Genomic DNA, 16,322 nt, shown 5'->3' with positions numbered 1-16,322 from the left:
TAGTAGTTAAGTAAAAAAATAATTTAAATAGTAGGTATCTGCTTTCAACTGGGCAGTTTTTTTTCATTTATGTGGCTTATTGAAACATACAGTATGGCATATAACATCAAAAGAAAGCTAGTCATAGAGAGTGTTGTGAGCGTATCTGTCTTGGGTTTTGCATTGGAACAATCCAAAAAAGTCCTAATGTAGCATCGATAGTGCTACCTGTGCTCAGCCGTGTGTTTCCAGTACAGCAGTTCGACTTGGGGTCTGTTCACAGCTTGCATGAAGGAGTACCCATCCTGTTTCCAGAGCAGCTACAGGAGGATTGCTGTTATTTCTTGTGATACGCTTATCCAAGCATGAAATAGATCAGTAGTATGTCTCAAAGTCTCTGATTTTGAAAGATTGGACAGGGGAGAAAGGCTGGGGGAAGCTTTCACTTGTACATTTTTTTTCCCAGATTATAATTTAAGTCATAATTGAATGAGAAAGTTTGGGGGGGAAAAAGCTAAAAATCAGCTAAATATAATAATAATAAAAATTCATAAGATAATAAAGAAGATGTGAGAGAGCAGGAAATGCTATGACCCAACTTTTCTTGCTTCAGATTATTAAAATATTAGCTAGGTAGTAGTTTGTCTAACATTAAATGTCTTCTATTTGCAGAGCCAATGGAACAAAGCCACAAATGACTGCGTATGGCATTTTTTTCCATTTGAATGCTCTAATAGATGAAAGCCACACTAATTAATCAAAAGAAATGGATATTGTCCTCTTATTTACTAATACCCCATATTAATCTTTGTTAGTATGCATCTGTAATGTCTAAATCAATTTTTAATGCCTTACATTCACTACTTTGCTTACATCTAATAAACCCTTTAATAATCAAATATACCAAATAACATCTATTCCAAATTTATTATATAATTGCTGTAAAGTTTTTCACATACCATCCATTTTTCACTGCCCTGTGTGATTTCTCGTTCTTTACTGAATCAGGACTCTCTGTGTGTGTATGTGTATATCTATATCTATCAATCTATCTATCTATCTATCTATCTATCTATCTATCTATCTATATATGTTTGTGTGTGTGTCTGAATGGAAATAATTTAAAATAAGTAGCCATTTCCTGTGCACTTAATTTAATTTCAGTTTGATTGTCAAGACACTTTCACGGTTATAAAGGCTGGTTTTATATCCATATATTTGGTTTATGCTCATTTACCAATTTTCTTGTAGGGAACAAATGGCCACAGAAATGTCAGAAATATTGTCTAGGTAGGTGAGAAGGTATAACACCAGTGAATCAATCATTTTCTAAAAACAAATCACACATTAAATGGGTTGAATTATTATGGAATTAAAAGTAATGGAATCTGGGTTTTTTTTAAATGATAAGCAGATAAGTAAATTATTTCTTTCAGATAAATTGTGTTTACCATTTTTCAGCAATTATTTCTTTGCTATTTTAATTTATTATATTGAAGAAGAATGAGAATAGTTCATGTACTCTGTAATTTTCTGTAATTTCATTCATGCTTCTCCAGCTTTCTTCTCCTCTCACCTTTGTGATAAACAGAGCACAAGGCTCCACGTCTTTTAAAGGCATATTTCTACAGATTCAGCACAAAGCTAATGAAATCATTTAACAGTAATGTAATTGTTGGTGCATTTAATAAGGAAATATTCTCATTAGTGTTCTCTTAAAATAAAAGAAGTTTTGAAAATTTCCATGGTAAAACCATATTAAAAACCCTCTTAAGATATCCAAACAAAATCCCCTTCTGGGATTTCTTGAATGGTAATGTGAGATTTTATGCACAATGCAGAAGAAAAGATAAATACATGTTTTGGTCTGAATATACTAGTTGGTAAAATACTAATACTCTGTTCAAAGAAATTGTTGTGATTGTCTTCCATATCAGCAAGTAATTAGAAAGTGTTTTCTGCAACTTGATGGTAGAAATAACGTTGACATTGATTTTATAAACCTTACAGAAGAAGAAAAAATGTCTAGAGGTTTTGAAAGTGAATCTGTTGTTTAACAAGTTACTAAGCTATGTATATATAGTCTGAAGATGCTCAGTCTCACATGTTTAATGGATTTTCTAGTGGTATCATGGATGATTGGAATGCAGCTGGTAACTAAATTTTTCTCCTGCAATGTTATTTTAAGAATAGGAATAAACCACATCATGTTTAATTAAGGTAGCATGTGAATTTAAATGGCCATATTGTATTGCATATATTGACATAGTTCCAATGACAGTGGCCAATTTTTAATGTACAAAAAGATGAAAAAATTTTGGGGCCAAATCAGGCTCTGTGTTCTGGTTGAATTCAAAATGCAATGCTTCTCAGTATCTGCTTGTTTAAATAAATTTGTCTTGCTTTTCATACACTGCAAACTTTTGACATGAGACTGAGCTTTTGTATTTTTAGTCTGAAAATACTGTTTATCATACATAACTGTCATATGGAGCAGTGAAGATGGAATGTCAGATGTGATGCTCCTCTTACTGCCAGAATGTTATGCTTGAAGTCCTGTAGAAAACAAGCAAGTGATCTTCAGAGTGCAGAGTAGTACCCTAATAGAAAGACTAAACCTTTCAATTGGATTAGCATTCTTAAAGATTACTAGTTTAACCAGAGAGGGTACAGCCTAGTTCTGCTGTGCTAAATTAGGCAGCAAACTCTTAGAATGGTGGGTAATGTTGCTAAATAAGGAAAATCCTTAGGATTTGTCAAATTAGGTTCGAAAAGGTTGGACACCAGGCAGTGGAAATTATTTATCAGGAATCCTTAATGTCCTACAAGTATGCCAATAATAACAAAATATTAAAGTATATATTTTGAAGAAGTTTGTCCAGTTATTTGTTTTACAGTCATGAGTAGTTCTAAGTCAATTTTTTAAGTTTGACTTCTCAAACTCCAACTGGAAGCTGTGTGTGCACTCGGATTAGTAGTATGAGTAGGCATTAAGCTGCTACTCCAACAGCAAGATTCTGTAGTTTTAATTATACTGAAGAGATGGTTCAGTTGGTATTAAGAGGAATGTTAGGTTTATTCAATGAAATTTAAATTGCATTTGTTATCTCTGCTTTCAAAACTGCTGCATCTGCATAAAGAAAAAATGCAGGTTATAATAGCTTTTTATAACCTTCTAATTAAAAAAGGAAAATAAACATAAAACTTCACGGTACCACATGAGACCTTTATGGAAAAATAAATGTTAAAATAATATTCACTAGATTATACCTATTAATACTGTGCCTGTCCCAGAAAGATATTACTGCATTACTGCACAAACAGACCTTCCAATGAAAAAGCCTTTTTTATCTTATTGCATCAAGAACTTTGCTACCTTGTTAAAGATCTAGTTTCTTTTGAAGAAATTCCCTCAGATCCTGAAATAATGCAATTTTTGTTCTTAGTCATGAGCAGAGACTGGTTAAATCTTGTGTCTGCTCTTGAATTCCTTAGTGTTTAAAAGGTGCACTGATCATCACTGAACATTGCAGTATTTTCAACTTATTTTATAAGCTAATAATCCACAGGAAGTTTGCTGTTCCTGAGGGAGGGTTCTTCCACTTAGCCATACCACATTTCTTGGAGAAAAAAAGAAATTCAGGCTTATGTTTATATCTAATGTTCGTTTCATACATGAAAACCTTGTACATTTTCCTGAAGATTGAGATTTTAGTAATAATTTCTCACATGCATTTGCTGTTGACTTATTTGTGTATTACCTACATGGTGAAGACCTTTTGCCTTTGGAAAATAATGGGTTTCGATGAGTCATTTTTACTGGTCAGCCTTTAGTCCGAATGGTCTTTTTTACCCTGATATTTCTTGATGATCAATATCATCACCCCCAACCCCAGAATAAATATTGCTGTTATTAGATAGCCAATTAGTTATTAGATAGAATTAATTTGGTTTATTCTCTCAAATTAGGTTTTTGTCAAAGACAGACTATTTTCTCAAGGTTAGGAACAATGATTTTGTCCTAGACCAATTTTAAATAGCAGAGGAAATGCCTTTTCTTCCTTCTTGTTGTTCTACTTCAGGAATATTTTTCCTTGTCTGTTTTTTGAATGGAACTAAAAATGTCTACTGTCAGTCTTTGGTCAGTCTTTGTTTTTTGCATCTTGGTTCTCACTAAGTAAAATGTACATCAATGTGGGATGAGATACTCAGAATATGTGTCTTTCCATACATGAAAAGTATCAATGACAATTCCTTTTAATCTTTTAATTTGCATTTAAAGAGGCAAATCAGATTATGATATGATTTTGAGCATAAAATATATTTTCATTTTCTCTTGATAATTTGAACAACTTGAAAATACTATGGTATTTTGTCTGCATAGTAATAAGTATGACACGTTATTGATCATGGGATCTCTTCCTCTTTTTAAAACAATTCTTGTTTAATACTTGAAAAAATATATTTATATTTTAAAAATAATTGCAGGGGTCCTGCAGTGCAAGCCACAAAAGCTGCTGCTGGTACTAAGAAGCATGATCTCAGTAAGTGGAAATATGCAGAGCTTCGTGATACAATCAACACCTCCTGTGGTAAGTGTTTTTTTTTTCTGAGAAAGAGTTCAAGTTGTAGTTACACGAAAAGTGTTACTTTCTTCCTATAACAAAGATTCAAAGTTTACATGAGTTTGAGTGAATAACAACTTAATTAAAAAAATTCTCTTACCCCCAGAAGAACAATACACAAAGCTATTTCCTGTTGCAGACATCTTTTGTGAAAATCCTTTTCTTTAGGATTTTTTCCCTTCTGAGAAGCTGAGGCCTCAGAAACAGAATGTAAACAATGGTTTTCTGCTGCTGTGGAATGCAACAGGTGGATCCGTGATTGGTCTCCTGTGGATGTTTGGATTTAGTGACCATTCATGGCAGAGCTGGCTCTTGCTCTCTGTCTGAGACATAGATCTTTGTTATTGATTGCATTCTATTCTTAGCTAGCCTTCTGAGGAAACCTTTCCTTCTATTCTTTTAGTATAGTTATCATGTAATATATATATATATCAAAAAATAATAAATCAAGCCTTCTGAACATGGAGTCAACATTCTCGTCTTTTGCCTCATCCAAGAACCCCTGTGAACACTGTCACAATTTCCATATTACGGAAACAAAATTTCCATTGTTATGTCTTTTAGGGATTATATATTTATGATAATAAACATCTTGGGCATAAAATACATGTTATAACTTCTTAATTAAGTTCACTCCATTTGATGTACTTCCTCGGATGAAATAGTAGTTATTATGCTTTACCTAGAATTTACATGTTCTAAGAATTTTCTTGCTATCACTTCTTGCTGTCACCAGATCATAAAGAAAGCAAAAATATGTTCTTAGATATTCCTAATATTCTTTAATTTTCAAAATGTATAACTTCTTTTTGGGAGTTTACAGTGGGGCATTAATCACCTTGGCTTCAATGCTGTGAAGATAGAAACAGATAAGAATTATTCCTCTTTTAGATATTACAGTTTCTTCCTGCTTCTTATGGAAAGCAGTTGGTTAATTTGTGATTTAAGTTCACTCAGAATTTCTTTCTGGATGTATTAATTGGAAACTAACTCATTCTCTTTTAGTGTTTTTACATATGCAAGACTTGAGCAATGTTTTCAGCTATGTAGAGGGTGCAGTAATAAGTTGAGTTCTTTCCTTGTGAAGCCAGCTTGGATACTGTGAGATAACTAATGAAAAAGCCTTGTCATCATTCAATTCTTAGCATAATGAAATTCAGAAAAATTAAAATACATACATGAAAAAAGAATACAAATCTTGGCCGTCAAATTTCTGTTTTTCTTTTTTTTTTCAGTTGCAGAAATAATGTTCAGCAGTGCAATTTAACCTCTTTTTAAAAATTTGTTTCTGTGCTGCTTGTGTTGTGATACTGTCAACAGAAATATTTGTAGCACTTTACTGCTCCAAATGTCCCAGTACAGCAGCTACTTTGGGAACTGCCTTTACTCTAAAGCAGAAAAGGATTCATCAAATTCTGAGGGACTTTTTGGGCCATAAAATACAGGCCCTGTTCTGCAGCAAGTGAGGGGTTTTTATATTACATTTTATCATCTTAGTGTCACAACTTGATCTCCAATCATATACCTATCAATATAGAAAAGCATTTAATAAATACTTTTTCTGACTTTTCTCACTCATGCCTTCCCCTTCTCCTTTTTTTGGAATAGATATTGAACTCTTGGCAGCTTGCAGAGAGGAGTTCCACCGAAGGCTAAAGGTGTATCATGCTTGGAAATCCAAGAATAAGAAACGCAATGCAGAAACAGAACAGCGTGCTCCCAAATCAGTCACAGACTATGGTGAGGAGAGATAATTTTGTGTTTATGGTAGTTTTGGTGATAATATTCTAACGAGAACATTTCTGGAATGGATTCTGGGTTTGCTAGGTTGAAGAAACTTGGAATTTTTAGGAGTGTTTTATGTTGATTGAAGGTAAATATTTTGGAAAGATTGAAACTGGCAAATTCTTCACAGAAATTAAAACACGTTCAGTAGACCCAGCTACTTATGCTGAACAGCTCTCTCTTAAAACCTTATCGCACATCCAGCTGCATCTGTAAAAAGAGTTCTTGATCTACTGATGCAGGTGCTGGCATTTTTGTTAAATGTTCATTGCTGTGCTACTTTAACATTTCATAATATACAGCCATGTAGACATAGATGTAGATACTTTTAAAAGGTGCTACTAATTCTGTCATTTACAGCACTGCTTACATACATCATGTTACATCCTTCTTTATAAAATCTTGAGTGTTGATACTGTAATTCTGGCTCATGGGGTAACAAATTTTGTGTAGACCCCGTTTTCTATTTAGACCTCTCATTCTATTGATTTCACAGGCTGGTGTTTATTGACAAAGCAACACACTAATCAGAGTAAGTTTCTTTTGCATTCATCAAGAAAGTGTGGGAGTTTCAGACTGCCAGACCTGGAAATTCTGTACCTGGTTTCTGGAGTGGCATTTACAGAGTGGACTGTTACTCTTTTCCCAACATCCCACCTTAAAAGTCTGGTGATCATCTGTATAAAAGGAATCTAAGAAATTTATAGGATCACAGTAAATGCATGGAACAATTTAGTCAGATCATTTCTTTTGTCTTTTTGTTCCATTATATTTGATATTTGTGTTCCTGTCACACAGTTCATGGGAGAGACAAAGGAAAGGGAAGATAGGGAGAAAGTGCTCTCCCCAAAGTCACATGAGCCTGAGATTAATGCATTGTCCTGGGACATGCAGAATAAACATCCCAGGGAATCCAGGTGCCCTAGGTAATCTCAGTCCATGTACAAAGGCACCTCCTTCCCCTTGATTCATTTACTTGAGTTATTCATTACTTGAGCATTACTTGAGTTTGAGGTTCTCAGGGAATTTTAGTATGGATATGTGGCAGGCAAAATCTGGACCCCTGGAGAAGATATTATCAAAGAATGGGTCCTTGTGTCTGAAATGTGGTTTTAGCTGCTTAAGAAAGCTTGTGACTGAAATGGCAGGAAAAGGCATTTGAAGCACTTCTGCCAAGTGGTAAATTGCTTTGAACGTTCTCTCTGGAGCTAAATGGGTAAAATACTCATACACAGTATTGCTGATGGGACGTATCAAAGAGCAGATGATCTTTGGATTTTTGCACACAAAGCTGAGAATATTCATATTCTTATCACTTTTATTGAGATATTTGCTGCATTCTTTTCAGTGTTTTTCATTGTGTTTTTTTAACTGCATTGAAATACGGCATAATAAGAGAATAAGAGAACCTTGCATTCAGGAGAAATTGATAGTGACCTTTAGAGACTCTTAATGTTAATGCCAGTATAATTCTTTGCATTGGAAATAATTATACCACGTGGGCATTTCATGTATATATGTATTGTAGTCATCTGAGAAGGTAGTAAGAAGAAATTCTGATTTCTTAGGTGTTTAAGCTAAAAGTCTTTCTGGTGTCAGTGGATGTGGGCTTCAAGTGATGTAGTTTTTTCTTTACATCTCTTCATTGATTTAATGTAGTTTTACAGTATCCTTTAATGTAATTTTATAAGTATCCTTTATTTAAATTCATACATTCAGTATAGAAGCTAAGCACTGGTTTGTGAATTATTACTGGTATTGACAGAGCTCTGGAAGTTTTTTTTCTAGCAGAAAGAAAAAAGTAAAGTACTACATTAATTAACTAGCAGATTTGCCAGAGGAATTTGGGCTTAGCATATATACCGCTGAAGCTTTGTAACAGGAATTGCAAATTATTAAGGTGATTAATTTTGAGGTTAAATCCCGATGAAAATAGAAGTAGAAAAAGAGTAGAAACACTTAGAATCTGCATTTATGTTGTAGCTAGAATTCCTATTTGTCTGTTATCAGCATTGGTGAATAATGTTGATGTTTTAATGAAGCCATAACTTATAAGGGATCAGCACTTTCATGTTTTGTTCAACATGTAATATTTGTTCACAGATTTTGCACCATTTTTGAGCAACTCAAGTAAGTGAGGAGACAGTTGTTTAAGCTAACTTTGAAGAGTAGGAACACTTGAGAGCTCTATACTAACATTGATTAATCCAGTGTTTTGCTACACCTGTACATAGAAGTTAATTGTAAAAAAAATTAAAATTATAATTTGACAATGTTATTCATCTGATGGCAATTATACATTACTCTAGTAATTTAAAAATGTACTATCTTCATGAAAACCTACCTATTTGAGGAGTCATGGGAAGGGAGAGTGAAATAACCTTCTTACATAAATTATTGGAATATAATCTCCTATTTTTTTTCCACAATCCCCAACACCCCAAACAACATTCTTGTTTTAGCATTTTTTTTATTGTCTGCACATGGCTTTTTGTTGTAGCAAAACTCTGGAATCAACATAATGTAACAACTATTTTCCTAGCACACAAACTAACATTCAGGTGATGGTTTCTTCTGAATAGAGAGCCACAGTTCTATAGCACCAATAGAGGCTCCATTGGCTGCTTAGCATTCCTGTTCTCTAGATTTGCCCTTTTCTCTAGATTTAGTTATGCCTAGGGGTAGAAATGAGCCTTAGCAATTACCATTGCAGTGCAAAAAGTATCCAACAATACTTAAGTACTGATCTGCTGGGATAAATGTTCAGACAATGCATAAAATTAAATTAGTTTTTAATATTCTCTGTCTTCCTGTAAGGTGTGTGTTTTATCAGAGTTGATGTATAAAAATAGCATTCAGGTGTTAAAATCTTCTATGTTTGTTGTTAATGCACACATTAAAAAAGGAGATTTGATATGTATGACATATAGGGGTTTGTTAAGGTTCTGCTCTTCAGGTTTAGAAAAATTATTTTTGCTTGAATCAGAAGAAATTTCAAGGTGTAGTTGCTAGTCTGTATTAGTTATGTTCATGACTGTAAAAATAAGTTATTAAAAGTAATTGTCATTTTTCATATTAATAAATGTTAGCTCAGAAATTCTCTTTGTTGCTCAACAGACAAGGAAAAAAATTGAATTCACTTTTAATTATTCCTTTTATGCTGAAACATATAAAAAGTTAATTCTGATTTTCTTCTGTAGAGATGGTAAAGGTTCTTAAGCAGGGTATCTGTAACAGTGGTGTAAACCACTGAAACAAGATCACTAACAAACTTTTGCAGGGGCAGTTATTAAGGAAAGGATGTTGCTTTTAAGAGCATTTACTATTTAAAACTGATTATGATAGTGTTTATGTAAGATTAAGAAGGTTGATCATTTGATGAATTAACATAGAGAGTATCTGCTTTTATTTGAAAGTGAGTTTCTCTCTAGAGTCTGAAATATGGGGAACTCAAAAAGTCCAAAAATGCATGTGGAAAATATTTACCAAAAATATATATGAAACTTGAAAAAAATTTATGTAACTTTCTCCTTTAGAAGTTTAGTCAGCTGATCTTAATGGTCTGAAATAAAAAATTCCTTGAAAAAAGAAAGCAGCCAGAAATTACTTCTAATGCCAGATTTTGACTTACAGAAATTTAGTCAGAAAATTGTTTGGTGGCAGCTCTGTAATAAGCAGTATTTATTGTAAACATTTCTATTAACAAATCAGTAATTTCTAACAGTATTATACATCCTTTTGTGTCGACTGTCAAATATCAAGTGATGCTTTTGTATGTTTGCAATTGAAAATGCTTCTATGCGCTGTAATCTTTTTTTACAAAGAAATGGACTGAACTAAAGCAATTACTGATAAATGTTTCTGGTTGGTAAGAAATTTTGCATGGCAAGTTTTACCTTAAATATTGATTAAAAGCAGAATATGTTATTTTATTTACTTAGTTTTGTTTAAACTTGCCATTGGGCAACATGTACAGCAGTTAACATGAGCCATTTCTGACCAATGTTTTAGCTGTTGCAATTAACAGAATGCACATTATATGAGATGGGAATACTTTCTAGGTTTGCTGCGACTTCAGATGACCTTGAGAGAGAATCTCTTGGGTTCTGGGTGGGGGGGGGTGTTTTCTTGTTTGTTTTCTTTGTTTGTTTTTTAATGTGCTGATTAATAAAGGAAGTAATATGGCTTTCTTGTTTTCTAATTGTTTTGTTCACTTATTTTTGGGGGGATGTTTTGTATGATAGCACAACAGAACCCCACAGCCCAGCTACCAGGCAGACAACAAGAGATTGAAATAAACAGACAGCAGCGCTACTTCCGCATTCCCTTCATCCGCCCCGCGGACCAGTACAAAGACCCCCAGAACAAGAAGAAGGGCTGGTGGTACGCACACTTCGATGGGCCCTGGATTGCTCGGCAAATGGAGCTTCACCCTGACAAGGCACCCATTCTGCTTGTAGCAGGTTGGTATTGAAACTTTGAGAAGGTTCAGAGTTGATAACAAACTTCAGAAAAAGAGAGTGAGGTTCCAAGTTCCCCAAGTTGTATCCCCTTTTTTTTTTTTCTTTTCTTTCTTTCATCAGCAGTTCTTATCTGGGCAGAATTTGAGGATTCGGGACTGCTGCTGATAGTGGCCAAATGTTTCAGAATATCACTGGGGCATGTAACTGGTCCTATGTTTTACTTCTACACATCCTTCAATTTGGGAAGCCATAGACAGTGGGAAATCAAATGGAAAGAGTTGTATGATTACAAACCCTCAGACTATTCATTGAACTGGAGACAGTGTGAAGATAAAACATCACAATTTATCTGGGAATGGTCTACTCATTATTATACTGTTTTTTAGTTAGCTATAAAGAATTACAAGCAGTTTGTATCAAAACAATTTGTGCATATGTTACATTGTCTGTCCATAGCATGAGGCTAATAGCAAGCTGATGCTTTTACCCTATTTATGCTACTTAGTATGGGAAAATAGCTTTTTCATCTTAAAAATTTAAAATAAATGTTGCAATGGATAGGTAGAGATTTATCTCGTAGTGAAATGTATCCTCCTTTTCTGGAGGGTAAGAAACAGGAGATAAAACACTGGAGAAATGCTGCTTATGCTTCTGTGTTTTGAGATTTGTATTAAACTCAATAGTTTAATATTTTCACTACAGGATTATGCTAGTAAAGCATGTTTCACTTTTTCCTTGAGGAAAGGCCATAGCCAATTTGTTTCACTACAGGATTATGCTTTACTAGCAACAAAAGTTTGTTTTCTGCAAATTATTTTAAGTAGAATTCCTTATATATATATACCAAGGGTTGCTGTTCAGTGCCAAAGTCCATAGCTAAAAGTAGCACTGCTGTTGTGAGTACCTGTTAAAAAAAAGATTACGATTTAGTTTGTGAGCTACACATATAATTTCATTGGATTGCCTATGTTGGTCCCACTGTTTGTTTTGTGTGGTAGGCTGACAGATTAGCTACTTGATCCAAAGTCTGGAATTCTTAGTTGCTTTGCTACATTTAACCATAAGTAAAGCAGTTTACTATGAAGTGGCCTGAAACTGAAGGTATATGTAATCCAAATGTGGTTGTCATCCTGTAATGGGTTTCAGAAGAATATATCAAGATGATGATCTTTCAGCTTCTTCCCTTTATTCCTTTTTGCTTGCTGTTTAAGCACAGCTTTGTCAATTGCAGCATCTGATATTAGTTTATTCTCATACTGCTTTAGTGTTCTCTGTGTAACAAAAAACTAGGAAACTGAAAAATGCCTGTATCTGAGGACTTCCTCATAAGCTCTGAAGTCTACCAGCAAACCAGGTCTACAGAGAGGAAATGTAATTAACAAGGATCTAAATTTTATTGATGGAATCTGTCAATGATGTAAAATATGTTTTCTTTTTCCCTTTACCATTTCAGGTAAGGATGACATGGATATGTGTGAGCTTAACCTTGAAGAGACTGGCTTAACCCGAAAGCGAGGTGCTGAAATTTTACCGAGACAGTTTGAAGAGATTTGGGAACGCTGTGGAGGCATCCAGTATCTGCAAAACGCAATTGCAAGCAGACAAGCTCGCCCCACCTATGCTACGGCGATGCTGCAGAACCTGTTGAAATAACCGGGCAGTCGGCACAGGAGCGTTCGAGATGAGAACCTTGCCCGCGATACAAAGGGAAGAGTTCCTCTGTGCTACAGAGGGCCTAAATGTTCTGTAATCAGAGTAGAGATCTTTAATATAAAAGTGAACAGATTTTATTAATCATGTGGTTTGTCAACTTGTACTTCATGATGTTTAATTTGTGTAGTGAACTTTACTAGGTATGAGGACCCTGAAGAAACTTCAGGCAGTGTAGTTTGCTGCATTTTGTTTTTATGTTGCATTTTCTTTAACAGTTTCTGTTATAACTCTTAATACTTTTAGGCAATCTATCTGTACTTGGGTACATATTGCAAAGAACTGCACTGCAACCAGCTTTTTATAAGATTCCTTCTTTAAAACACTGTGTAGCTGGCTTCAAGTGGTGGCCTAGTAAAGAGAATATGCTATTTCTAATAACTGGAATTGTGAGGCCTTAGCTTTGACTTCTGTTGTGGAGAAGTTGGAGTATACTTTTATATAATCTGAGACATTTTATGTCCTGATTTGCAAACTGGTTAGTGTCTGTATTTAATGATTTTTGTTTTTCCAGAACCTGATGGGAAATCCTCTTAAACTTGAGACCTATAAACCCCTGTTTAATTCATTCTCTGTCTTGGTTTAAGAGAAATGGTTTTCTGTACATTCCAAGAAAAGCATTCGTATACGTCAAAATAGTATAATATTGGAGGTCCTCAAAGAATGTACTGCTCTTTAGGGCTTGTACCACTTCTCTTGTAGATTTATTTTTCTCTCTTTTAAATACAAAGCTGCTTTAGACTTTATTTTTCTGACCACATTTCTCTTAGCAAATCTTGGACAGTTTATTTAGCCAGGTAGTGTAATTTCAACATATTACACAAAATTGTTCAAGCTTTGTATCTGAAGGTATATAAGATTAAGGATAGCACTAAGGGAAATATTCAGCTTTTTGCTGGCAGTATAACTTAACTGAGTATTGAGGCCTGAACCTCAGAAATCCTCTTTATTTTAACTGTAACAAGATATACAAGGTCTGTAACTTTTGTTAGACTGTGTAAAAAGTTGGTCCAACAACATAATGCATCTTAATAATATGTGCTGATGAAATAGATACAATTTTTAGTGTACTGAAATATCATAGTGACTTGGATGCTGAGCTGTATATTAATCTCTATCAAGTTTCATAGCTTGTAACAGTTCCCTTATTAAGCTGTTTGTTTGGGGAGTTTTTGTGGGTGGGAATCATTAATTTCATGCAGTTTTAAGAAGCATCTCTTTCACTTAAGTGAATGTTGCTTTACCTTGCTAGCCATTATTTCAACAAATTAAACATGACCATTTATTATCTCTCTAATAGAAATCCAAAATATAAGTAGCTTGATGTCCAATTATATAGCTTGATTTGAAAATTAATTTTTGCCCTTTTTAATTGACAGTTTGCTTACAGTATGAAATAATTGCCACACTCCTTACTGAGCATAAAACCTCCTGGAAACTTTTGTTTTTAAAATGCGTAAATATACTGAATTTTCAAGAGGGTTAATTCTGTACCACAGAGAAAGCTCCTTGCTGACTTTAGACTGTGGTTGCGTGCCACAGTCTGCTTGTTGTTATAAACACACTCCTCATGGGAATAATGTGGAGATATTCAAGTGGTATTTAACTCTCTACACACCCACTGCATCAGGGAATCTCAACTTCTGCTGCAAACCCACTCCCTGGTCATGTGATTGTAAATGAGAAAATTGTTTTCATTTTACCCAAATTCTTCACTGAAACAGTCATTTTTGGCTGGAAGATTAAAGGAGAAGGGCATCAGACTACTGCCTGGAAAGTTGTGTGCAAACCTGTATAGTGTTGTGTGAGTTTAAAGGTGCAGCTTATGAAATTTAGATTACTGGTTTAATGTGTTACTGCATTAGAACCAAAATGTGACAGCTTCCAGTCCCCAAACACTTAGTACTGCAAGAAGCTGTGCTTGCTCATGCGATCGAAGGACGAAAAATCACTGACCTGACCTGTGTTTGTTTCTGTCTGGGTTTAGCTGCTTGACTTAACACATTCCATCTCATTGTATGTATCTTTAAAAATCCATGGATCTTAAGAGACGGAATATTGTAAGCAAAGAACCTCAAGTGCTTATATGTGTGTAGGTATATACACATATATATGCTTAAATATTTTAGTATGTATGTATGTAAGCATACCTGCAGCCAACTTTAAGTAAAATTAACTTAATAACTGTATGTTTCCACTCTTTTCCTTTAGTTAGGTCAGGATTTCCTTGACTGGCATTGGAAAGAAAATTTGTTCATCAGAATGGGGTGTATGGAAATTTTTCTTTACTTAAATGACTAACAAATATGAGCTATCAGGAAAATAAAATGGACTTTGAAATAGTGGAAGAGGGTCTGGTGGCTGGACATCTTAAGTGAGATGTTCCCACCTCCCAGCATTGCTCCAGAAGTATGCCTGAGGGAAGCAGAACATGCATTCCAGAAATCAGGGTATTCTAGTTTGCACAGTAGCAGGCTGCTTTTTTTTCCCCTTTTTTTTTCACTCCACACCAAAAGCAGCTTCTGCTCTTAGTTTTACTTATCCTTTTGTGAACATAATTAATTTTCAATTAGTTTCAGATTATTTTATTTTTTTTACATGTCTGGCAATATTTACTGCCTACCAATTGTTTCCATGGTCCCTTGTACAGTGTCAGATAATTATAGCTAGTTGATTTGGAGAGGAAATATAAAAGGAGGGGAAAGGGTTGATATTTAGGACTGTAGTATGACCTGATGCCTATCTGATCTATAATTATAGAGAAAATTATAGAGGTTTTTAAAGCAGATTGGCTTGGTTGTCTGTGTGTTTAATTTAAAAAAAAAATTCTTCCTGCCTGTCAGTGAAGCTGTCCATTATAGTTGAGATCTGCCTAAAATGTTCCACAAAACAAAGAATAGGAAGAGAATCACCACATTAAGCTACCTTCCTGACTAGGTGACCCAGGAATATGCATTTTCTTGAGAATGCTGCTCTGAAGATCCTAAGGTCATTCAATACTTGTCTTTTATCCACTGATAATATTGTGTTTTTCTTTACCTAGTTGAATCCTCTGGGTTTTTCTTCAAATACCTTTATTTTAAGTATTTAAATGACCTCTTAATACTGTACTGAAAATTAAAAATAAAAAATAAACACATTCCATGTTGAAATCTTACTTGTATCTTCTTACTGTTTTGGCTTTGAAGAGTTGAAGCATAAGGGTTAATTAAGTTAAGAGAAAGGTAAAAATATTCCTTTGCTGGTTATGTCTGCTGTTTTTCCATGAGATAGTTTTGGTGCTTAAACCTACTTTTTAAAGCTTTATTCTAGTAAAGATTTTGTCTTTAGTTTCTAAGGTAAGTGTTCCTCCAAAATAACATTCTGATATTAGAAAATTCTGATTTTGTTTTCTTAAATATCAAGCTTCATTTCTCAGTATTTATTGAAACAAGTATCTTTTTACTTTCAATACTTTTTTTAAACATTTATTGCTATCATTTCCAATGTGTCTATCATTTGCTATGCTATGTACTCTGCATTCTTTTAATTTTAGATTGTGTCAGTCAGTGACTGATGACATCAACTCTGCTGCTTGGAATGTGTGCTCTCTGGGGGAAGCTTTATGTTTGGGATGGAGATGTGGTATTGCTTTTGTAGGGGTTTTGCTTGTTTGTGTTCCCCTTAGAGTCTTCGGGAACTTTCTCATCTTAAGGGCCAAATCACAGTGGCAGTTTTTAAATTTAAAAATATTCAAGTAATTAATACTTTATCTAGGAAA

At 34.2% G+C, this 16,322-nt stretch overlaps 1 protein-coding gene across 3 annotated transcripts in view; it reads left to right on the top strand.

The window, feature by feature from the left end:
• Positions 1 to 15,719, top strand: part of MYO6 (myosin VI) — a 103,410-nt gene extending 87,691 nt beyond the window's left edge. Inside the window, exons 29-35 of one of the 3 annotated variants that reach the window (XM_066547401.1) lie at positions 652 to 681; positions 1,231 to 1,269; positions 4,468 to 4,571; positions 6,213 to 6,344; positions 8,493 to 8,519; positions 10,634 to 10,852; positions 12,306 to 15,719. In XM_066547401.1, the coding sequence (XP_066403498.1) occupies positions 652 to 681; positions 1,231 to 1,269; positions 4,468 to 4,571; positions 6,213 to 6,344; positions 8,493 to 8,519; positions 10,634 to 10,852; positions 12,306 to 12,505 (751 nt within the window). In that variant the 3' untranslated portion in view covers positions 12,506 to 15,719. The remainder of the gene's footprint in view (positions 1 to 651; positions 682 to 1,230; positions 1,270 to 4,467; positions 4,572 to 6,212; positions 6,345 to 8,492; positions 8,520 to 10,633; positions 10,853 to 12,305) is intronic. The other 2 variants (XM_066547403.1, XM_066547404.1) reach the window with 2 other exon arrangements.
• The last annotated feature ends 603 nt before the right edge of the window (positions 15,720 to 16,322 follow it).

Source organism: Molothrus aeneus, chromosome 3 (assembly GCF_037042795.1).
Source record: "Molothrus aeneus isolate 106 chromosome 3, BPBGC_Maene_1.0, whole genome shotgun sequence".
Classification (NCBI taxonomy): Eukaryota; Metazoa; Chordata; class Aves; order Passeriformes; family Icteridae; genus Molothrus; species Molothrus aeneus.
This window is presented reverse-complemented; position numbering and strand designations above follow the sequence as displayed.